Raw genomic sequence first — 22,488 nt, 5'->3', positions numbered from 1 at the left:
CCATCTATATCCGCCAAACTGGGGCGTGCTTCTTGACATGGCGACCGAGCGCTCTCTGGGCGCTCTTCTGCGTTCTCTCCAAGCTCCATCTTACGCTCAGGATGGCTTAAGGTAACATAGGATTCGCGATAAGCTCCCCGGTCCATTTACGAATGCGATAGCTAACCTTACACTATTTTCCAGCTTGCTTCCCACCGCAACAAGCCTTCTCGCCGTCCTCAAGAACCCATTGAATATCACGCTCCTTTCCTCGCAGCTGCTGGCAGCTCCGGCAATATGGGACCAACCCGTCGACCTTCACCTCTGCCGACGGATTATCAGCGTCTTCAATACGGCATCCATGGCAATTCTCCAGAGCGAAGAGTCGGAAGACCCGCGGATACCATGGGGTGGACCTGGTCCTAAGAAACTGGATCGTGAGGAATGGGTAAAGGCTGTTGTTGGTGGCGCTGATGAAAAGTCGCCGCGATGGAGGCATCTGCTCCTAATTTGCGGCGTTCTGCTAGGGTTCGAGGGTCAGGATAGGCAAGGCTTGCCATGGAACGTGCGGAAGAAGCTCGAGTCTGCGCTTGTCACGGCGGCCCAATTTGCACTGGAGGAGTTGGACCCGCGGGATGAAACCGCGGGTCGCTGCGTTACTATGGTGCTCAATTATTCGTTTCAACTCATTTCGGACGTGGAGAGGGAGAGGCTGGATTATGATCGCTTGTTGCCAGTTATGGTTCAAACGACCTACTTCTCACCTGAGGGTTTTGAAAGCGCCTACTTCCTCGGATCCGTTGACCAGGATATCATTCAAACGCCCTCGAAGCGATTCGCGTGGCCGCCGCAGGCTTCTACCGTTCAGCGTGTAACGGCAATAGCTTCGAGTCCGCTCATTTCTGCATTAGGTCCGCTCTCCAGACTCATTGCTCATGCCGTCGAGAGTGCTCGGGATCCTAGATTGGTTGCACGCTCCGTGGATCAGATCGCGGATTTCGTTCGGACAATGATGGTGCAATGGCGACAGAACAAGTTATCGGAGGTTGACAAGGCTGAAGAGCTTGAGTTCTTGGAGCCTGAGTCACTGCGGGATACGATTCCAGGCCTCTGGAAGCTTCTACGCAACTGTCTATACTCTGTTGTTATTATTCTTCGAGCTGTCCTTGGGCGGGTGATCAATGATCATACATTGGCGTCCGACAAAAGTGAGTGCCCTAGATCGACTGAACGAATACTTACTAATAAGGTATTAGGCGCACCATTTATTTCGATGCAAGCTCTCCATATCCTCCGCAATTTATATTTCATCTCCTCTCGAGTTGGCCAGAACTCTTCTTCTCAGCATACATTCGTAACACTGGCGGCCGTTGATGTCCTTGCGCAATATCCGGACTTGACAGAAAATTTCCTGAAGAGCATCAAGCCAAGCGAGATAGGGCAGATCCCTGCTCATCCTCTTGAGCGATGCCTTGACCTTTATTTCTTGAATATCTCCGAGCTTTTTACGACTGTTGTCTCTCCAAAGTTCAGTGAAGACCTGCTTATCCAAGCGGCTATGCCGTATCTCCCAGCAGGTGGAAACAATCACCTTCTCGAGATATTTGAGGCTGCCCACAGCTTAGCGCTTGCCGTCTTTGCAATCCCTAACAACGCAGCCGTGGCGGCAAAGCATCTTCCTTTCTACATTGACAATCTCTTCGCCGTAAGTCATTAATCATTCATTCTAGGGGCTCCAGCTTAATCTCTTCCCAGGTCTTTCCCACCAACCTCTCCGGTCGCCAGTTCCGCCTCGCATTCAAAACAGTTCTTCAAGTCACCGCACCCCCATCGCCAATCGCGAACCGGCAGCCACTCCTCCCCTCAATACTCCTCGAAGTTCTTTACGATCGTGCCCTCAACAACGCCTCTACAACACCCCTTCCACCATCTTTACAACCGCCCAGCATCTCGCCCGATCCAGACATGGCGAAAGAAGCCCCAGTTCTGCTCTCCGAACAAGCGTACCTCACCCTCGCTCTTATTGATAGCCTATGCTTTCTCCGAGTTGAAGACTTGGAAGAGTGGCTTCCCCTGACTGCAAATCTGATAAATGCTATTGCTGCGGCGGAGATGCGCAGGGCCTGCGTGGAGAGGTTCTGGGATGCGCTGTGCAATGGCGAGATGGATGTTGAGAGGGCGCATTATTGTGTTACCTGGTGGAGTACAAAGGGTGGAAGGGAGATGATACTGTTAGGAGCTGACGATACGAATGCGCAGGGCGATGGGCAAGGAGCTTTCATGTCTGGGGCTCTTGGACCAGTTGCTCCTGAGAGTAAGCTCTAGATTTACCCTATTTAAAGCGAGTCTGTACGGCGTCCGAGGCATCCGATACCACTGATTGCGCCCAGCATGACAGATTGCTGCAATACCCTTCGTCTCAATGCTGGGCGATGCACAAATTATCTACTTGTATATAGCCGATAGAGACATGATTCAACGACCACCCTATGCGATACACGGGATACCAACGATGGTCCTCTTCTTGTACTCCACATACTCCTCCCCAAAGAACGCAATTAAGAAGCGCTCCTCTCCTAAGCACAACGTTAGCCAGACCATCATAGAACCAACAAAGCAAGGAAACTCACTCTGAATCCGACTACTAAAGAACTTCCATAGCACAACCGCGTACCCCACAAAGCAAACCACATTCCCAAGCACCAGCTGCGTCCCGAGCCCCCACCAGAAGAACCCAAAGTAACTCGGGTGCCTCAACACACTGTATATTCCATGCGTAACAAGCATATGTCCATCCTTCCGCTCAACCTGCACCGTATGGTTGAAGTTACTCCCCGCCTGCGCCATCGCCAGCGAGCGAATTACCTGGCCCACAACCATAAACAACAGCCCAGCCACAACCTGGACTTTCACCCCGTCCACAGAAGCCGTGAACTCGAAATACGAGTCACGCGGGCAGAAGAGGTATCCCAGCAGACACTCAACTGCCGCCGAAGAGTGCGCGACATTGTAGGCCCACCCGTTCGTGGAGAGCAGGAACGCGGCGACGTCGGCGTAGCGCGTGTTGTGCGCTGCGGTGATGTAGTATTCGAGGAAGTGGAAGAGCGCGAGACTAGATAGGAAGAAGGGGAGGCGCCAGAGGTAGTGCGGCGACCAGTCAGAGTCGAGGTTGAAATAGTCAGTGATGTTTAGCAGGGTGAGGGTCAGCGCGGTGGAGAGGCCGAGCGTTGTGCCGAGGAGGAACGCGCGCAGCGAGATTCCCGAGAGGGATTTTGAGCCCGAGGGGTAGAGGAGGGCGTCGATTGTTGTGGTCTTCGTTCCAGTGGGTGTTGGAGATTGGGATGGCGACGCTTTGGGTGGGTTCCAGGTGTTGTATTCTGTTGCATCCGCGGCTGGTGTCTCGGAGGACGCGGAGGGAATACCGGTGTCGTTGGCCATGGTTTGTGCTGATTTTCCGTCAATTTAGAAATGAGAGGTTGTAGATTTGTGCTAAGGAAGAAGCATGGCAGGAATTGGGAAACTGGTGTGTGCTTAAATGGTTGGAGCAGAGAGGAAAAGAGTGGTCGAGGACAATCGGAGAGTTGGCGGAGAACAATATCAAGTGGGGATAGCTGTCCGGTACGGTTCCAATGGAGCCTCAGGGACCAATGCTGTCTTCGTTCTTCGCTCCCTGTCTGGTTCTCTTTCTTTCAAACAGCAAGTGCTCTAAGTTATCGCGGCTACTACCATACGGTTCCTTCCGATTCATCCCATCAAGAATATCGTGTCCGTGAGAGTGCGAGGGAAAGAAATTTGAGTGCCTACGGTCTAAACATCCCAAGCCCGAAAAGGACTAGTGGGCCGCAACTATATATAATGGCGGGCGATCTGCCACTCTGAGGTCTCCAGCGTAAGCTTCAGGTCCCCGCTTCCGAAAGTCAATCGATTCAACACGGCCACCCGGAGGGACGGTCAATCGAAATCTATGAAGAGTGAACAATAGTTTCATATTGCTGACGTGCTGACGGGAGGGATACTTGCTAACATGCCGCATAGCATATTCCAAGACAAGACGTCTCTCCCGCCATCCAACGAAGATCCAGTTGAAGATGACATCGTCCTAGAAAAAGAACCCTAACTTGAGCAGCTCATCAGAGTCGACTACGGCTACAATGTAGAACTCGGGCAGGGCGTTTTTACCAGTTTCGACTGCGTCATAATCGACACCTGTCTAGTTACCGCGAACTCTGTTGGGACCTAAGGTGAGCTTGTACAGCGGAACGCACCCTTTAGACCCGGATCTTCGCAATAGAAACTCAGGCCCGGGTCAGGGAAGGAGGTCCATACTGGCGAGGGCTGCTGGATAGGGGAATGTGAATATGTCTCCAGGGGTGACCATAGGAGACAGTGCGGTGATTGGAGCAGGAAGTGTGGTAGGTATGCTTGTCCTCGCCCGTTATCCATTAAGGTTAAAAGGCTTGGTTCTAAGTCTTTTGACTGAAGGATGCAATTTGGACCCTGCATATCATCTTGCTGTTGGGAATCCTGTTAGGATTGTCCGCAAGATTGAGCGTTCTGGAGGAAGTAGATAAGTCGGCTCTAGCATCAAGTCCACACACGTATATCCACCCTACGGTCAAAAAGCTTCTAGTCCGCAGGAGCTTCGATCAGGCGATAAGCTAAAATTGACATGTGCGCTCATCAGACAGTGGCCCAGGCCCGATCCACACATCCTTTTCACAAAGAGACTGTCTCCAGCATCATGCTTGAACACCTCACCTCCTGCAAGGGATCAAGGAAATTTCATCCGTAGACACGCGCTAGGGAGTAATTTGGTAAGAAGAATTGAAGCCACAATTCGACTGGGTTAAGGAAGCGTGGTTGAAGAAACATTTATAAATGGGATAAGCGCCAGTTGCGTAGACATTCCATTGACAGCGTTTGGTGTTGTAGGGAGCGAAGAAGAGAGACACCTGGGCATGTACATAGCCGGCTTGAGGCTAACTGTAGTGACCAGATGCTGTAGTGCAGAGCCTGAACCAATTGAAGATCAACTGTAAAAAAGATTAGCTGTTCTAGTTTCTCGAATGTTGTGTAGGTGAATGTGAAATATAAATGGTGTGAAAGTGCCAGAAGAAGCCTTGCGCCCGCGTCGGCCGCTCCACCGCCAACGTCAGAGCTGCTTCCCCGTCTCCTTCAACACCGCGTTGCTTTTCCAGCTCCAAACCGCCATAAAAGACGGAAAAAAGGCGCATCAGAATCTCTACACTTAAAAAGCGCTGAGCTTACGAGACGGATTCTTCCATCGGTCAGGATTCTCTGGCCTTGGTGTTGCCTCCATTCTTATCTTCTGTTTCCACTCTCTTTTTTCCACTCCGCTCTCCGTGAGGTCATTTGCCCAGGTACCTTTCCCGACCTTAGCTATCGCTCACTCTTAACTCCTGTTCCGACCCTCCATCCTTCTCTCGAGATCTTTTGTTAGTTTGATAAGGCTTGCCGAACTTAAATCGCCAGTTCTCAACGGCCGAGCTGTGAAAATGTCATGGCAGTTGCCCCGCTAGAGAGCTCTAGCACCCCGCCTGGCGCTACATCGACCGACACAACGCGTCCTCCCGGTGATTCCATGGAAGAAAGCGACCCCCAATCCACTCGGAAACGTCCTCGTCTCGACAGTGGGAGCGGTGCTTGTGAATCTCTGCCTGCTCCCGACGAGGCGTCCACCGCGCTCTCCGAAACTGCCCCGAATGCGCCTGCCATAGCGGACCAGGAAGCTGCTGTGCCGAATCGTCCAGCTAGCAGAATGACTATCAACATGAAATCCCCTACTACCACCGACACTCTCCCCTCCGCTCGCGAGAATACTCCCGCTGGGGAACCCATCGCCGACACCGACACCGATGCGCGGATCAGCGGCGAACAACCCTCGAATGTGGTTTCACTCTCGTCATCTCCTGCCAAAAGCCCGGAGATAGAAGTGGCGGAGTTGGAGGATATGGACCAAGATCCTAGTACTACAAGTTGGAAATCCTTGGGTGAAGCCTTGCGGGACCCTTCGATGCCAGACGTGGTGCAGCTCCGTGAGCAGGTCCACTTCCTAGATACTTTTCCGGCCATCAATCATGAACATCCGCGTGAGAATCTGGATGACGCACTCATTATGATTGAGAAAGGTATGGGTTTGCCATCTGCTCTCAAGCTTCAGCCAAATATGGGCTAATATCGTATCCAGGACATGAGCATGACACAATAGCCTTCACTTATGTCAAACAATGGCTGGATGATGTGGTGACCTCTCTAAAGCAGTTCACCTATGAGACTTATATGGATTCAAGGGCGTTTTGGGATGAGGTTCCGCTGCTAGCAGAATTCCTGCTTCGCAGAGCGTAAGTGGCCTTTTGCGTCTCTTCAGTTGTCATCCAGCTTGACCGTTGCGGTCTCGTGTAATGGCCTCAACAAAGCTAATATATTCCCAGTGAACCATTTCAGTCAGATGACAGCGCCGGAATCTGGAGGTGTATAGAAGGGTTCCTCACCAACTATGCTCGGCTAGCTTTCCACCTCGTTTACTTGGACGCTCAGTATCTAGGACGGTTGACCAACGAAATTAACTTACAAGGGCTGGATCTGATATCGCGCAACTACCTTCCGCCGCTGGGTTGGTTGGTAAGCTACGAGAAGACCCCGTTTTTTGTTGCCCTTCAGGGGCAATACGGGCACGAGGTTTGGAACATGATAACCCGCCTCAACGACCAAATCCTAGCCGCTCCAATAAATGGTGTGCAGCCTCTTTGCAAGTACGCGTCCAGTTTGACGGCGCTCATCCCCGAATGTCCTCAACTTTTACCGTCCTTGCTCCAAGCGTTGAGGATCGTTAATTCCTTGGCGGAAGCAAGGAACAACCACGGCGGGTACAGTGGAGATAACCATTTGACGGATTCCCATGGGGATCAACGAGCCATGAGTACGATGTACAACCTCATACGATCCGTGGACGAGGCATACCAGACTCACATCACCAAAAAGTCCCCTTGGATGAACAACGAGGCGAGCGTCACAGTGGTTCGGCATTTGTCGAGCACATATATGGCTCTTTGCAACCAGAGTACAAAAATAGCCTCACAGATTGCCGATGATCTGGCTATACATGCCCCCGAAGACGTGCCCCCGATTAGTCTTCCAGCCATCGTTTATTACAGCTGGAGATTTGGTGTTCTCAAGAAGCACATCATGGGCGGCCGAATGGAATTACGTGTCGCGGGAATTGATGCAATGCAGAATGACTTTGTCAGTGTCTTTACGCAGTATATGCGAAGAGATCCATCAACTGGACTGCATAATCCCGTTGTCCAACACATGCTCAAGCTTCTTAGGGAGAGTAGGATCGTTGAGTACATGGTCGGCATCGAATCCCATCCCCAGCTAATTTTCAGGAGCTATAATATTGTAGGCTTCCTTGTCGTTACCGGAACATACACCGATGCCGACACTGACACGATTTGGACAACCATCACCGAAAGTCCAGATCCTCGTACGGTGTCGGAAGTGCTTGGGATGCTCCAAAAGACGATTACGCTGCATAACGACGTGTCCAACCTTCTTTATATGTGCTCGAAGCTGCTGGAACTCCCTCTGACACATTTTGACCCGCGAATGGTGGATTTCTGCCAACAGCTTTTCATGGCCCTGCGCGACAGGAATCCCACCAGGCAGGATTCCTTGGACAAGCCACACATTGATGTAAGGCCTTTACATCTATGTGTGCGCCTAATTCGTGAGAGCGCTGCCACTGAAGACCTTGCTGTCGATCAAAAAGCCCATCTGCAAAATTTCGCTGGCAGTCAATTAAGCTCCTTTATGAAAGTCGGGCTAAGCGATGCTGACAAGACGGAGATATATGAGCGATGTGTGCAGGATATCGCCGAAAAGAACCACTTTAGCGTCGGCAGTATCCAAGCCCTGAATGCTCTTCTTAGCAGCCAAGATTCTCAAGAAGTCCGGAAACTTGCCATTGAATTCAATCTTACACAGCTAGCTATTTCCGAGGTGGCTGAGCTGGTGCAACAGAATCGAAACGATTTCGCAGATACCCTGTCAAGCAATGGGTTCAGTTTCCGTGTTCAGATGCTTTCCAAAATTATCGAAGGGGCACCTGATTCCATTACTCCAGAACTTGGTGACGTCCTATGGCAAGATGTTTTCATGTCTCCGTCTCTTCCTCGACAAGGAAGAAGACTCCTCTGGGACATGCTGTGTACGACCACTCGGCATAGCATGGTCGAGAACTCATTTATCGATCGCTGCATCCAACACCATCTGCCTAAGCTGTCGCCCTCGGATTATTCTCCCGAGGTGCTCGCATTTGCGAAGGAGACCATCAACTACGAGATCCGGTTCAATCCTCCTGCGTCAGTCACCGACCATGAAGTGGTCTCCATTCCTGGCATGGACCGAATATGGAAATTTATCTTGACCGCGCCTCCGAGCACGATCGAAGTCGATGCGACTGCCTTCGCCATAGAGGTTTATCTCGACCATAATATTATCCATCGTTCTCACAGCTCATCTGTCGAAGCGACGCACATGGCCTTAGTTGATCGTTGTGTAGATCAACTCAAATCTGCTGCATCAAGGCTCAAATCGCTTTCCAGTTGCCGTACAAATCCTGAGGGGGGTATGATGGTTGCTGAAGCCACTAATGGAGAAACGCCCGCGGATGAACTGAAATTCAGCCGCTCGCTTTTCTTTCTTCGTCAATTTCTGCAAGCCTTACGTGCTCGACCCCAGTATAGTCCACCGCAAAACTCACCCGCCAATTTGCCAACCAAGCCGCAGAATGGCGAGTTGATCGACATTCGCTACCAGGCATTTGACGGCGGCGCTCAATCAAAGGTTCGCTCATTGCACATTGGGGATTTGTCTACAGCTTCCGAACTTGTTGAAACGCTTTCGAAAGTGACCGGGTTCCCTAAACTTATGATCATATTCTCGGGACAAAGGATTGAGCTTCTCGAAAAGCCAGACCAGACGCTTCGCGATTTGAAGCTTTCGTCAGGGCTGATGATCGTCCGGAAGGACCCGAGCTGCCGCCGGGCGGCCGCACGAAAATCCCAGCCCTTGACTTCGGTTGATAATGAGGTACTTAAGCACTTCGATGACCTATACGAACTCCTCAGCCTTGACGACGGTTTGGCCCGGGAGGTGCGTACTAATACCTCAAATTCCCCCCAGGAATTCTCGCTGATTTTCTTTGACAGATATACGAGTTTCTTATGGTCTTTCCACCTCAGGAGAAAGTTATGGATCTGGTCAAGTCAGCTGATGCAAACGATGACAACATGTTTCCCATGGCCAAGCCCTACAACCTACTCTACTCTGTTCATGCACTTTCTGAATGCCTTCGACAGGAAGCCCTCGAGGTTTGTGATTTGATAATCCGTCAAGCCTATATTTGCCCGAAGTGCTAATGGTAATCCTCAGCAAACTCCGAGTGAAGCATTCATTTCTCGCAGTATTAGGATTGTGGTTGCCGCTTTGACTCGGCGTGAAATATCGGAGTCACTGGCGACTTCAACGACGAGTATCTTGATGGCTAACAGCTTGATCGATTGTTTTTACACCGCCTTGATGGGTAAGTCAACTGTTCTAGGCTTGGTTGACTATTTCATTGATTTGTCACTAGTGAAAGCCGATGTGTCAGATGTATCAGACGATGTGTCCCTAGTCCCTGACTCCGCTACCTTGGTAAATCGGTTAATCCGCATCCTGGAGGTTGGGCAGGGTTTTCGCAGCGCTCAAGTTCCAGAGTTCGTTACGCACAGAATGGTTTGCTGCATTTTTGCCGTTTTTATCCAAGGGTCTCTTCGAGATCCCGGATTCTGGAGCGCAACCAAGCAGCAAGTCAAGTTCGAACAGCTCCTATCCTCCCTTCTCATTGAGGAACCCCGTCAGCCTATCAGAAAGGGGATATCGGACACCATCTGTCTCATCTGTAGTTCTTCAAAGCAGTTCAAAAAACCAAAACTTCCATCCCCTCAAGCACAAGAAGCACGAGAAGTGGCACTTACAGAGAACCCAACCAGAATTGATATACTTGCGACGATATGGGATGCTTTCGTCCGTGCTTTCTCGCGTGTGCTAGAACACCCAGCACAATCTCAGGAGTTCTTCGACACCGCCTACGTCGTATTCTCCTCAGTTGCGGAGAAGTCGCCTCATGACCTTGTATTCAGCGAGTATCTCAAGCAATGGAGCAATATTATGCTCAACCACAGAACAACTGAGGTTTGTCCCATCTACCTATCTAGTCACTCCCTCAGCTAACGTCGTCCAAGTTTGTCGGTAGAGAGCCTGTAGATCACATCATCTTTGGCTTTTCCCGGCTCTTGAAGTCCTGCTTGGAGATTGCAGAGGCGTCTAATATCACGCTCGATACCTTGTGTGTTGATACATTCTCTGATCTAGTCTTCACCGCTAATAGCATTCATTCACAGCAATCTCACGGAGCAGCTCTTTGATACTTACCTTTTCCCAGACCTTTCGCCTTCTTCACAGGACCTGGTTGTCCCACAAATTCCCGTTATGCACAATCAGACGCGGCAAGAGCTCTATGGTATAGTCTATCATCTTTCAAAATATGGCGATAACTTTAGTCAACTCATATCGCGTCTGGAGGAAATCATACCAGAAGGTCTGTACTGGATGCCTTCAACCTACTAACGCCTGTGACTGACAACCCATTTTATAGACCACACCTATCAGCCCGGCTGGTCCTTTGAGCGACAAAAATTGATTCGCTCACCAGAGGGCTATTCAGGGTTGAAGAACTTGTCAAACACCTGTTACCTGAACTCACTTCTAAGCCAACTTTTCATGAACGTTGGATTTCGTGATTTCATGCTTAGGCTTAACCTTACGGAGCCATCTACGTCTCAAAGGCTGCTCAACGAAACGAAGAAAGTGTTCGGGTACATGCAGGAATCGTGGCTCAAAGGCTTCGAACCCCAGGCATTCGTTGAATCTATTCGAACATACGATAATGAGCCCGTGGATGTGACTATTCAAATGGACGTCGATGAGTTCTACAATCTTCTTTTTGATCGTTGGGAAGCCCAGATATCGAACCCTGAGGACAGAAAGAAATTCAGGTCGTTTTATGGGGGCCAGCTTGTTCAACAAATTAAATCAAAGGAGTGTGACCATATTTCCGAGCGTCTAGAGCCCTTCTCCGCTATTCAATGTGATATCAAAGGGAAAGCCAGCCTCGAGGAGAGTCTGCAGGCTTATGTCGAAGGAGAAATTATGCAAGGAGGCAAGTGCGCCACGATCAGTTGGTGATTCTTTACTGACTTGACAGATAACAAATACTCCTGCACCTCTTGTGGGCGTCATGTCGATGCCGTGAAGCGGTATGTTAAGATCTTGCTGCTGCTTTTTCCTGATGCTGACTTGCGTGCAGAGCTTGTCTCAAAGATGTGCCTGATAACCTCATATTCCATCTCAAACGATTTGACTTTGACATGGTAACCATGATGCGCAGCAAGATCAATGATCAATTTGAATTCCCCGATAGGGTAGACATGACACCCTTTACCGTTGATTATCTCTCGAATTCGAGCGTGAACACCCAGCAGGATGTTTTTGAGTTAGTCGGTGTCTTGGTGCACAGTGGGACCGCTGAGTCTGGTCATTACTACTCCTACATTCGTGAAAGGCCGAGTGTGAACGGGAGCGGCACATGGGTGGAGTTCAACGATTCCGATGTCAGCAGATTCGACCCAGGCAGGATCGGAGAGCAATGCTTTGGCGGATACAGCGACTCTCTACACTCAACCTCTGTTGGACAAATGCGGTTCCATAAAGTCTGGAATGCTTATATGCTGTTTTATCAACGCGTTTCAAGCATTGAATCTGCCAAGTCAACTTACAAAGTGGCGGACAATCATTACCCGATACGCGTTCCTCTGCCAGTGCCGCTTGCCAACCATATCGTGATGGAGAATGAGGTGTTCGTACGGACCTACTGTCTCGTGGATCCGTTCTATGCCCTTTTCGTTCGTTGCCTCATCAACCAACTCACCGAGGAAAAGCTTGCTACGAGTGGAACAAGGAGCAAGCTGGATAGATCAGTAATTTACCTTGCTCTTGACACAGTGGAACAACTGGTATCCAGGACAAAGGATACGACGATGTTTGAAAATATTGTCTTGGAGGTCTATCGGATCATAAACGAATTTCCCAAGGCTTCTTATAGAGTCCTCGAGTGGATTTATGATAGGCCATCTGGAATTTCCCATCTTTTGAGGAGTTTCCATCCCCAGATTCGCTGCGGGTCAACGAGGCTCCTGGTACTCGCCTTGTCAAAGATTCGAGAGATGGCGACCGATAAAGGAAGCCATGAAAGAGACAGCTGGTATGCTATTTACCTGGATGGTCTGGAACATGTCGTTAGCACCCTTGACGACATGTGGCCGGCGCTGCAAAACGTCAGTCGCTCATGGGATGATTACTTTGAGTTTTTGTGCTCGCTAGCAAGTCTTGGCAGAAAAGAAGTCCAAGTGATCCTCAGCCGCGGGTTCCTTTCGAGGTGCCTAGAGATGGTATGGCTGGACTCTGATGACTCTATGAGGCTAAAGCGACAGTACATGACCTACTGCAAACTTGTTGAGAAGGGCAGAAAGTTTTCGCACCGGAAGCTGATGGATTTGATGTCAGAATTACTCGCCGTGATTGACTTTACCGCGCGGCCGGTTCCAGATGATGAACGAGAAGTGCTACCGAATGGCAAGTTCCCAGTCACGCTTGCAGAGAATGATCTCCTTCGACCCTTGGGGCAACGCAGCGAACTAGTCGTCCTGAAGAAAATCCTTACCCAGTACCACAGCCCCCCGGCATGCAGGAGTATCTTTGGTCTTCTCATGGATGCGGAGCCAGATGCCGGTCTCATGGAGCCAGTCTTCCAGGTTCTGGTAGAAGGTCTTCGTATTGCACCGGCTGAGCGCTGTGCTCCGTTCTTGGAAGCCGCCCTCGTCCTTTGCAGAAGAGGCCATTCCAAGGAAAGAATCATATCTATTCTCGACTATGCCGCGAAGGGTGTGGACACCATTAATGATAGCGGAGGCATAGAACACCTTTTGTTCTTCCAGAACATGATGAGCAGCCAAAATGAGCGCCTGGGCCTCGACGACGCATGGTTTTCTTCCCGTGTCATTGACTTGATTCCGGATTGGGTTCCAGCTCTGCTTTTGTATCCTGACAGAACTATACGGAACGGTACGATGGATTTCCTGCGCAAGATCTTGTTCAATGAAGAGTCGGCAGCTGTTGAAGACGAAGGACAGGCTCGTTATGCAGACGTGGCCAAGAAGTTGGTAGCTACGAGCGTCGACAAGCTACGTAAGATGTATCTTGCAGCTCCGGGTATCAGCGCCGAATCCGGGACGTTGGAGGCCATTAGGACCGTGATTGATCATTGCTTAACTTCTTACTTTGCCGGCTCTGAGGAAGACCAGAAAATTGCCACTCAAGCACAAGGTTTGTCTCCTGGAAGCTACATTATTCAGCACTTACTAATGTGCATCTCAGCGGTCATATCGGCGATCGAAGAAATGGCAGTGGAGGTGCCCGAAGAATTACCTTCAGGTAGGCTTCCCTTTTACTTTGTCTGCATTTTAGCGTCTAACTCTTGGGCCCCAGAGTCTGATGTACCTTCTCCAGAGGAATGGGATGACGGCTCAATGATAGCGAGCGACTCGGAGATGGGGATAGCGGGATCTCCCTGAAGGGCGAGACACAGCGAACAATCCTAGTAACACGCCGCGGTCGTATCACACATGAAGAGATGAATTTATGAAAAACGAAAAATGCACAATGCCCTCACCAATCTGTGCTTGCATCAACCGGTGTTTCTCACAAACAGCTCAGCTGTACTAGAGACAGGCTTCGGGCCACGCGCTATGGACCTTTTCAATTGCAGCAGCTCCGACCTGGGTCTCTTTGTATGAGTGCAGAGAGTGGCGTTATCAGGGAATTTGAATCAGGCCTGCTTTTTTTTTCGCTTCGCTTCGCTTTCTATGAGGGCGTACGGCGTACGTATTTAGCTAGTTCACAAGTTTCCTCCAGCGAGCCTGTCTATGACTGTGGCTTTTTTTCACATAGTTTTCTTTTTTCTTGGTTGAGGGTTGCTGCATTGGCTTGTTCATGCACATCACGTTGGGGAGCAGAGCGAGCAACGTACCTGGCTGAGGAGCAACGCCATGTGTGTATCTAATGCAGAAGCATTGAGGCCAGTATCAGGCTATTCGGGCCATTTTCCTCTACTTTTTAGGGCTCCACGAGGCTTACTATACCGCTTACGGGGGACCTGTCTAGATAGCTGTCTGTGGATCCACCATACCATATGTAGTTCAGGGCCTTACATGGTGCGACATCAAAGAAGGCAGGACAATAGTGTGACTAAAGATCAATGTGATTGGTGTGCATTAAGTGACGCCGGAGAGGGGAGTCATAGGTACGGTATTCAGACAGCGAGGTTGACGAAACATGGAACAGCTCTCGACATAGACATTGCTATGGAATAGCTGATATCTGTAGATAAAGAATAACCATATTAAATTGGGGGGTATTCTGCCTTATGAAGGAGGAGTGAAAGCCCCTGACTCTTTCCTCTCATTATCCTCCACGGATTCCGTTCCTTCCAAGGCCACTACTTCCCCATTCCCTTTGCATCTTTCCCCGCGTTGATTGCTATTCAACTGACACCTCCGTTGAAGAGCCATCCACAGTGGGCAATAGAGCGACGCACCTAGACACGAGGACTTCGAGAAACATCGCTTGTCCCCCATCACAGATCCCGGCGCTCAGAAGGGGACTGCAGAGGCTGAAGGTTTTCTACTGAGATCCAAGCCCTCATGTCTAAGCCCTCATGTCTAATCGTGAACAATTTTCGACGCCTTCAAGCTCAAGGAGGGAGACTGTCTATAACTTGGCATCGTCTCTCGTGATGATCCTCCAAAGGATGACTGGTGGGCGGGCTTTGAAGAGCGTGGCCCGTATATTGTCTGTCATACAGCTAGTTATAAAATGGCACCGGCGAGCTACGAGTAGCCTTCTACAAGAACGACACTACTAGGTACGTTCCTTTTTCATGACATCATGAGTTTTCCAAATCAAAGATTGTAATAATAGCAAGTGGTCGTTATAAAGCAAAGCCTTGCTAGTTCAGTTTGTCAGTCCCATTCCAAGTCGGTAGCCGATTCCGCGCCGCCATTCAGAATTGGTCCAATTTTGTGATAATGGCCGTTATGGATAGCATAACCAAGTGGCGTGCGGCCATACGGATCTCTGGGATTACGGACTGCCCCTCTGTCTAGCAAAAACTGCACCATTCCCACTGAGCCTGAGCCAGCGGCATAGTGAAGTGGAGTCCCAAGCCCGGTTCTTTCGTTCATAAGATATTCCGGGGTTCCTTCATCGAGCATCTTGTTGATGCAGGACCTATTGTAGGTAGGATCTTTGTTATAGACAAACTGGAGGACCTCGTGGTTGTCGTCTTTAGTCCGCATTGCGGCGTAATGTAGAAGCTGCCCGCGCTGGACTTCGCCCCCATTTTCAAAAAGCAACTTGATGATATCAAACAATCCACCTTCAACAGCGAAGGAAAGCGGCGTAGAGTTTCGTAGGCGGGACTGTTTATTAGGATCCGCGCCATGGCGGAGGAACCACTCAACAAGCTCCACATCTTCAAAGGTATGCCTGGTCGATCTATTAGCAACAACATAGAAAGGAAGCACGAGATCCACACGTACACTAGTGCGGATGGCAGTTTGTCGTTAATAGGAGAGTTAATGTCATATCCCTTGGACAGGAGCATCTCAAGCATGCCATAATGCTTGTTTTGTGTCGCAGTCACGAAGTGGTATACCGACACTGCAAGACCACTGTCAAGCAGGCCTTCGGCTTTTTGAGTGTCGCCAGCCTCAATTGCAATTCTGAGGTCTTTGTATGGATTCATTTCGGCGTGAGTTCTGAACAGCTTTGAATCTGGGAGAGTTCTGCAGCTGAATGTGGATTATCATGTGGAGTGAGATGGTTACCTACTGTACCACCTCATTTGCCGATCAAACTAGCCGTGGTTCTTAATAAACCGAGTATACCTGAAGGACGTACTGATGCTCAGACTGGAGTTGATGTTGCGCCAGTCAGAAAATGACTTGGACAGAAGACGCGCCGCTAACTTGGTTGACATGTTGGTCTATTGTGTGCGCTGCGGCAGTACCTAGAGCCGTCAACTAATCAAGAACCCTGGGAGGGTGTTTGTGCCTTAATGTGACAAGTCTCCGTACTTGCTGTCTAACAGTCTATTAGAGATGAGCCGACGCACCCAAGACAAGTAGCGCTGCAATCTTTATTTACTACTCAAGTCTGTCTGTCTGTATGTATAGACATCATTAGTTGTCCTCCGGGCCATTTTGTTCATCCTCTGATTCCTGCTCCACCTCAGCCAGTGCTTCCCGGGCGGACTTTCGCTTAGGCGCATTGAACATGGCATCCGCATTTTCTCCGGGGGTACTAGCGGGCTTGGCTGCGGCGATGCCACCGGAGGTGATATAGAGGAACTCCTCCTGGGCATAGTGGTCAATGTGGTTGAAGAACGAGGAAAAGCTGTAAAAATGGTTAGCACCCTCTGCTACGTCAAGTGTCATGGGAAATCATACGTATGAGTCTGCTCTTCCTCCCTGAAGATCCGATCGTAGATCTCCCGCTGCTTGAACTCGTTCATCTCCTTGTCGTACTTGCTAAAATCAATCGGATCCTTCTTCAGATCCTCCGCCTTTTTATTATAAGCGTCGAAAACCGGCCGTTCAAGAAGCAGTCCTAGCCCTGGGGCCTTAGGAATCGCCATCTTGAATGCACCATACGATTCAGAGATACGCTTAGGGTCACAGCCGCAGCGGACAACCATTGTAGCCATAGCGACCATCTTACGGATCTGATGCATCATGAAACTTTGCCCGTGCACCTTCAGACTGAGCCATTCGGTGCCGTCAATAATGATGGGCTTGGGGTTGAGCTGGAAGGACTTGATGTGACGCTTGGCGGAAGGGTCGCGGTACTGTTTCTGGATGGTGTAGTTGTAGAAGTTCTTTGTGCCAACGTACTGGTCCAGAGCCTGTTGGATGCGGGCGAGACGGGCAGGCGGGATGCGATATTCACGGCGGGCCTTAAGGTACGCAACTTTGACGGTTTTGACGGCCTCATAAATCTGCTTGCGGAAGGCAATTGCAGCTTCATCTAAGGGCTCGGACTCGGCTGGTTTTGATTCAGACGAGGGCTCGGTGGCTGCAGGGGTCTCGGCCTCTGTTGCTTGCTCTCCCTCAGTCTCTGGTACGCCGTCGGTTTCGTCGTCCATGTGCAGGGCTTTCTCAACGGGCTTGCGAATCTCCTCTGGGAAAGTTGCCAGGAGCGGCTGTATGACCTTCTCGTCGATCTCCTCCCAGTAGGTGGCAACCTCCTCCTGGCGCGCTTTGTGTGCTTCCAGGTCTCCCTCCTTCTCGGCGATCTCCACAAGCTTCTTCCCCAGGTACGTGTTTGGGTGCGGGGGAAGGTAGCAGTGCGATGGAATGAGGTATTCGTAGATACGGGAGTCGCACAGCTGGTAGCTGCTGAACGACTTGTTGGTGACTAGAATGCCCCAAACACGAATCTGAGAACTGAGGTTTGCGTTGATCTTCTCGACAACGTCGGGGTCCTCGACGATCAACTTCAGCGAGACAATGTTTCCGGCGGCATGGACACCTTTGTCTGTGCGTGCGCAACGGACGAGGGACGACTTCTTCGGGTCGGCCGCGTTGGCCTTTGAAATTGCGCCGGCTGCCACAAACGCAGTGAACAGATCTCCTTCAATTGTCTTTTCAGTTGTGCTCCTACTCTAGTTAGCAAGAATAGCCCTCTCCCGGGAAGAATGACATCGCACAATTGCATTCCCTTGTAACCCGTTCCCGAGTACCCAATCAGCACAGCGACCTTCTTCTTCGGCCGCCGCTGCTCGTTCTCAATATCCTCCTGGGAAAACTCCGTAGCATATATCGGTGCAACAACCTCCTCGCCATTGTCTAATTTCCTTCGCTTCGCCTGCTCCGCTCGCTCATTCCGCGCTCTCTTATCTGGCATGTTGCGACTAGCCTGTGTCAGTCGGGTTCGAATTCGAAAATGCGGGACCCCGCGGGACTTGTATCGGTCACTACGCCAACGTACCTACCTCCACTCATTTCTGCCCATATCTCTTTTCTTATGCTTGCGACCAGCTTCTTGGGGTCTCTCAGTTCCTCCGGCGTTATTCTCCATTGTTCCGGGTTGGGTACTATCCACCATTGTAGACGAGCTCCGTGGCAAACAGAGGGGAGAAGAAGGCGGTTTGAGGTTGATCGGGGGACTCGCAGAGATCTTCGATTGCACAAGATACTGGGTGCTGACAACTGCCGGAGGAGGAGGTGGGAGCGCATCGGGAACGACTACGAGCTGAAGGGTGGTCTTTTTTCTTGTCGGGAGCTTTTTCACATCTCCGGCGCTAGTCTTGTCTGGGTTTAGCGTCTGGGTCCGTCTGGGCCGAGCCTCATTCGGTTTCTCGAACTTGCGAAGACATCATTCATTCGGTTTTCTCTTTCATCCCATCCTTTCACCACTTCAGCGGGCGGATGGCGTCTTCTCTCACTTGATTCTTTTACTTCTTACGGTCTTTACCTACAGTACTCAGGGAGACGGGGATATGCTGAGATCTGAAACTCAGGTCTAGGCACCGCATCACCAACCTCTCCGCGCAAGCGGCACTCTCGCACTCCCTTACTTTTATCACCTCGTTCCCTTCAGACAGCCCTGTGTTCGCTAGCACCATGGATCTCGCCAACACCCTAATCCGGACGGTGGCCCGCTCCTTCTACGAGACTCGCCACATTCTCGTGATCGATGCGCTCTTCATCCATTCGGTGTATGTGTGACTTGCGGATGCAGAGACAGAGATACTGGAGCTTTCATTGGCTGACTGCTTACTATGAAAAAGGCTTCATGCCGAAGATCTTGCGTTCCTTCTAGGAATGCAACAGAAAGATCTGCGCAAACTTTGCGCCAAACTGCGCGAAGATCGCCTGATCGCAGTGTATGGCCTGCCTTGTCATTCTGAACACTACGTCTGTATACGACACATGGCTAATAAAGCGCTTCTTGTGTGACTGTAGTAACACACGAGCCGAGATTCGCGATGGATCGACCCGCCCCGTTAACCGGGAATACTACTACATCCCGCTGCATCCGGTTGTCGACGCAATCAAATACAAGGTCTCCAAATTGACGTCGACCATCAAACTGCAATATACGCCGAGTCAGGAACGCAAGGAATATATTTGCTTGCGATGCGGGTCCGAGTGGACGGAGTTGGACGTTCTCAGTCTGTATTCGGACGAGGGCTTTGAGTGTCAGAACTGCGGAGCTATCCTCGAGCGCACAGAGGACGTCAAAGGAAGCGAGGGTATCGACCGTACGGGCCACGAGAAGAATAGCAAACTCATGGCGCAGCTGGATGGGATGCTAAAGCTGCTTAAGCAAATTGACTCCGTTGAGATCCCTCCCAACGACTTCGATACCGCTTGGGACCACAAGGTCGATGTCGTCCGGAATCAGCACACCAATCCCACAAGAGCCGCGGTTGTTGTCCCATCCAAGAAGCAAGAAGCCGTCCGTGGTAACCTAAAGACGGACACCGCCGCACTTGAAATATCCTTAACCTCAACGGAAGAAAAGAGCGCCGCGGAGCAAAAAGAAGAGGCGGCCCGCAAGGCGGCTCTGGAGAAACAAAACGCTCTTCCCGTATGGCACACCCACTCCACAGTCTCCACTACAGCTGGAAACGTCGGTGCCATCAAAAGCGAGAGCGACATCAAAATTAAACCTGAGCTCAAGGAGGAAGAAGACCAGAAGCCCAACCTTGTCGACCTCGACGACAAAGTCGCCGCCTATTATGCTGAGATGGAGCGCGAAAAGGCCCTCCAGGCACAAGAAGACGCCAGCAGCGTGGACGAAGACTCGGACGAGTTCGACGAGTTTGAAGACGTCGGCGTTTCTGCATCTGCTAGTGATACCGCTTCGCCGGCAGTTGGAGGTGTGAATGGTTCTGCCCCGACTAGTGCTCCTACTGCTGGTATAAAGCGGGAGCTTGATACGGATTCTGGGACGAGTGCGCCGCAGACGGCAAACGGGACGCCTTCGACGCCAGCGGATGAGGGCCCCGCCGCGAAGAAGATCAAGAGTGAGCCGGACGTTGAGATCAAAAAGGAGGAATCTGATGAGGATGATGAGGAGTTTGAAGACGTTTAGTTGTCGATCTTTGGGCGCTGGCGCTCAAAGCATTATAGATCAAAATGTTTCTTTTTTTTTTGTTCTCTCCCTTTTTTTCAGGCACAACATCCTGATTCAATCAAGGTTGATGAAAAGAGTCCGAATTGCTTTGTATTCACACCACTACCCTAATAAGGCCTTATGGGGGCTTTCTTACTCTCCAGCAAACATATTATATACAGGTTTAGGCCAGAGGCCTCGCCATGGACGGCTGAATTTATATTGATATCCTAGAACAATTGATGTTATATTTCTGATGCAGGACACACGCAATAATCCCCTCTGATTCTACAACCAGTGCCCTAGTTTTATTATTTTCTGGAAAGTTTCAAAGCAAGAACTTTCTGCTATGGTTGATGTCAGCAACTTCCGCGTTTCTAAACACCATCCACGCCTTCCTAGTCCTCTTTCCCACGGTCGTCTAGTCCCTCAGTACCTCCTGTGTTCTGCCTCAATCCAGACGACGCCATCTGCAATTAGTCTTACCTTCTCTCTGTCTTCGCCTCTGAGAGTGGATTATCTTGTCTCAACAGCCAGCGAGGGCCAGTAGGCTCCAGTCAAAGCTGCAGGCTCCTGGGAGCGCTTCCAAGGTTCTCCACAGAATCTGCTCTCGCCGCTGCTTCCGTTGTCAAATCATTGTCAGGAGCCTTGAAGGGCCATTTAGCTCAAATTTCATACCCCTGAGAGCCGCCTTCCTCCAAACCTAGCTGATCGGTCTTGTTCAGATAAAAACAATATATGCCTTTTTCTGCGCCACTCATAGACTAAGTATGATAGGGCACATAGTAGTTACATGCAAAACGTAAAAAGCCGATCCAAGAGAACCAAGGCATAAAATAACGAGATTGGCACACAAGGCAAGATGATCCAAGATAACCAAATCATGTCTCAAGTTCAAATATCCTGATATTCATCCTCAAACTCGTGCGGCTTCAACAACTTCCTCATAACCTCCGGCAACTGTGCCTCTGGATAATGAGCACCAGTCACAGACCACGGATTTACCCACGTCGCGCACCTTGGGCGAAGGAAGTGCTTCAGCATGTTCATCCTCAGCCTCCTCGTCTTAAGCGCGTCGACCATGTCCCCTTTTCCGTGGTCCAAGCAAATATTGTACCAGACCTGCAAAGCTAGCACGAGGTCCGCGAGCTTGTGCGACGAGCCGTCGGAGACAACATACTTGAACTCGGGGTTTTTGTGTAAGCGCGCTAGAAAGATATGGAAGAAATCTGTAGTCCAAATAGGCGTAACTGGGGAGCGAAGAAATGGAAACGCAGGGAAGGGGTTCCGGCAGAAAGCGGCCATGGTCTCGCCGAGAAGGGCTACTTGGCTTGTTTTCCAGGTATTACCCTTAAAAGGGCGCAGATCCAACTCAATCTTTGACTTGATGAGGTGAAGCTTTTTTGAGTGGCAATCCAGTAGGGCCTGAATGAACACATCGAACTTGAGCATGAGAGAAAGCAGTTGGACCTCGTTTCTTGCTCTGGGGTTTGGGTCAAACTCGGGCGCGTGGACGATTAGCCGGGTCTTTTTCATCTTGTGGAAGGGTATGCAGCGCAGTCCACCTTTAGATTCGTAGACGTGGTCTTCATCCAGGACGTAGCGGTGGGCGTCTTGGAGGCCGCGGAAAGTCACCTTGTACCAGGGTCCGGCGATGCCTGGGTAGAGGTGCAGGTCGAGGGTGTCATAGAGGCGAGGCTCAAATTCCTCTTTGATGGCACGGCTGGTGGACATGAGGGCTGGGGCGGTGCCGTTGGAGACAGCGTGCTCGTAGACGAAGAGGCGAAGCTCTGGAGGAAGGCGACCGAGAGTGCCGAGTGGTGAGTTAACCCCAGGTATGGGTGCTAGCGCTGGATGGAATTGTGCTGGGGCACGAGTTGAACTTCCGGCTTGCATGATTGCCACTGCTGCATGGTGTCGTTGACGTTTGAGCCTTTGGAGGTGATCGCCGGGGGGTTCCTTGCGCTTATTGTAAACCATAGTGATATTTATCTATCACAATATGTTAGGAAGAACAGTCGATTTCAAAATCAAGGACGCTTGGTGAATATCTTACCTGTATGGCACCGAAAATTCCGGCAACCAGCAAGACAATATGAGATAGATGAGATCAGATCAGATGGTATGAAATGATGAGAACAAGGA

General features: G+C 50.5%; 7 protein-coding genes across 7 annotated transcripts; 3 read left to right on the top strand and 4 right to left on the bottom strand.

The window, feature by feature from the left end:
• Window positions 1-37: 37 nt before the first annotated feature.
• pex8 (putative peroxisomal membrane protein Pex17) lies at window positions 38-2,304 on the top strand (the record flags this gene model as incomplete). Its single annotated transcript, XM_026744283.1, has 4 exons — window positions 38-111; window positions 184-1,187; window positions 1,236-1,684; window positions 1,735-2,304. The coding sequence occupies 4 exons, from the start codon at window positions 38-40 to the stop codon at window positions 2,302-2,304; spliced, it is 2,097 nt and encodes a 698-aa protein (XP_026607446.1).
• A 162-nt stretch (window positions 2,305-2,466) lies between these two features.
• Window positions 2,467-3,417, bottom strand: DSM5745_02266 (protein-S-isoprenylcysteine carboxyl O-methyltransferase; the record flags this gene model as incomplete). The annotated part of the gene is made up of 2 exons (XM_026744282.1): window positions 2,467-2,555; window positions 2,610-3,417. 2 exons carry the CDS (start codon window positions 3,415-3,417, stop codon window positions 2,467-2,469), a joined length of 897 nt encoding a protein of 298 aa, XP_026607445.1.
• A 2,083-nt stretch (window positions 3,418-5,500) lies between these two features.
• Window positions 5,501-13,657, top strand: DSM5745_02265 (putative ubiquitin C-terminal hydrolase; the record flags this gene model as incomplete). The annotated part of the gene is made up of 13 exons (XM_026744281.1): window positions 5,501-6,128; window positions 6,188-6,341; window positions 6,432-9,156; window positions 9,213-9,374; window positions 9,436-9,586; window positions 9,638-10,239; window positions 10,290-10,393; window positions 10,449-10,645; window positions 10,703-11,284; window positions 11,312-11,363; window positions 11,414-13,488; window positions 13,540-13,596; window positions 13,653-13,657. 13 exons carry the CDS (start codon window positions 5,501-5,503, stop codon window positions 13,655-13,657), a joined length of 7,494 nt encoding a protein of 2,497 aa, XP_026607444.1.
• A 1,525-nt stretch (window positions 13,658-15,182) lies between these two features.
• Window positions 15,183-15,967, bottom strand: DSM5745_02264 (ankyrin repeat domain-containing protein; the record flags this gene model as incomplete). Its single annotated transcript, XM_026744280.1, has 2 exons — window positions 15,183-15,708; window positions 15,762-15,967. The coding sequence occupies 2 exons, from the start codon at window positions 15,965-15,967 to the stop codon at window positions 15,183-15,185; spliced, it is 732 nt and encodes a 243-aa protein (XP_026607443.1).
• Window positions 15,968-16,403: 436 nt separating this feature from the next.
• DSM5745_02263 (pseudouridine synthase PUS2) lies at window positions 16,404-18,126 on the bottom strand (the record flags this gene model as incomplete). The annotated part of the gene is made up of 3 exons (XM_026744279.1): window positions 16,404-16,617; window positions 16,671-17,879; window positions 17,930-18,126. The coding sequence occupies 3 exons, from the start codon at window positions 18,124-18,126 to the stop codon at window positions 16,404-16,406; spliced, it is 1,620 nt and encodes a 539-aa protein (XP_026607442.1).
• Window positions 18,127-18,845: 719 nt separating this feature from the next.
• On the top strand, window positions 18,846-20,322 carry DSM5745_02262 (putative transcription factor TFIIE complex alpha subunit; the record flags this gene model as incomplete). Its single annotated transcript, XM_026744278.1, has 3 exons — window positions 18,846-18,940; window positions 19,013-19,108; window positions 19,188-20,322. The coding sequence occupies 3 exons, from the start codon at window positions 18,846-18,848 to the stop codon at window positions 20,320-20,322; spliced, it is 1,326 nt and encodes a 441-aa protein (XP_026607441.1).
• A 915-nt stretch (window positions 20,323-21,237) lies between these two features.
• DSM5745_02261 (uncharacterized protein) lies at window positions 21,238-22,323 on the bottom strand (the record flags this gene model as incomplete). Its single annotated transcript, XM_026744277.1, has 1 exon — window positions 21,238-22,323. One exon carries the CDS (start codon window positions 22,321-22,323, stop codon window positions 21,238-21,240), a length of 1,086 nt encoding a protein of 361 aa, XP_026607440.1.
• Window positions 22,324-22,488: the final 165 nt, after the last annotated feature.

Source organism: Aspergillus mulundensis, assembly GCF_003369625.1.
Source record: "Aspergillus mulundensis strain DSM 5745 chromosome Unknown scaffold_1, whole genome shotgun sequence".
Lineage (NCBI taxonomy): Eukaryota > Fungi > Ascomycota > Eurotiomycetes > Eurotiales > Aspergillaceae > Aspergillus > Aspergillus mulundensis.
The sequence above is the reverse complement of the archived record's forward strand: the minus strand, read 5'-3'. Positions and strand labels throughout refer to the sequence as shown.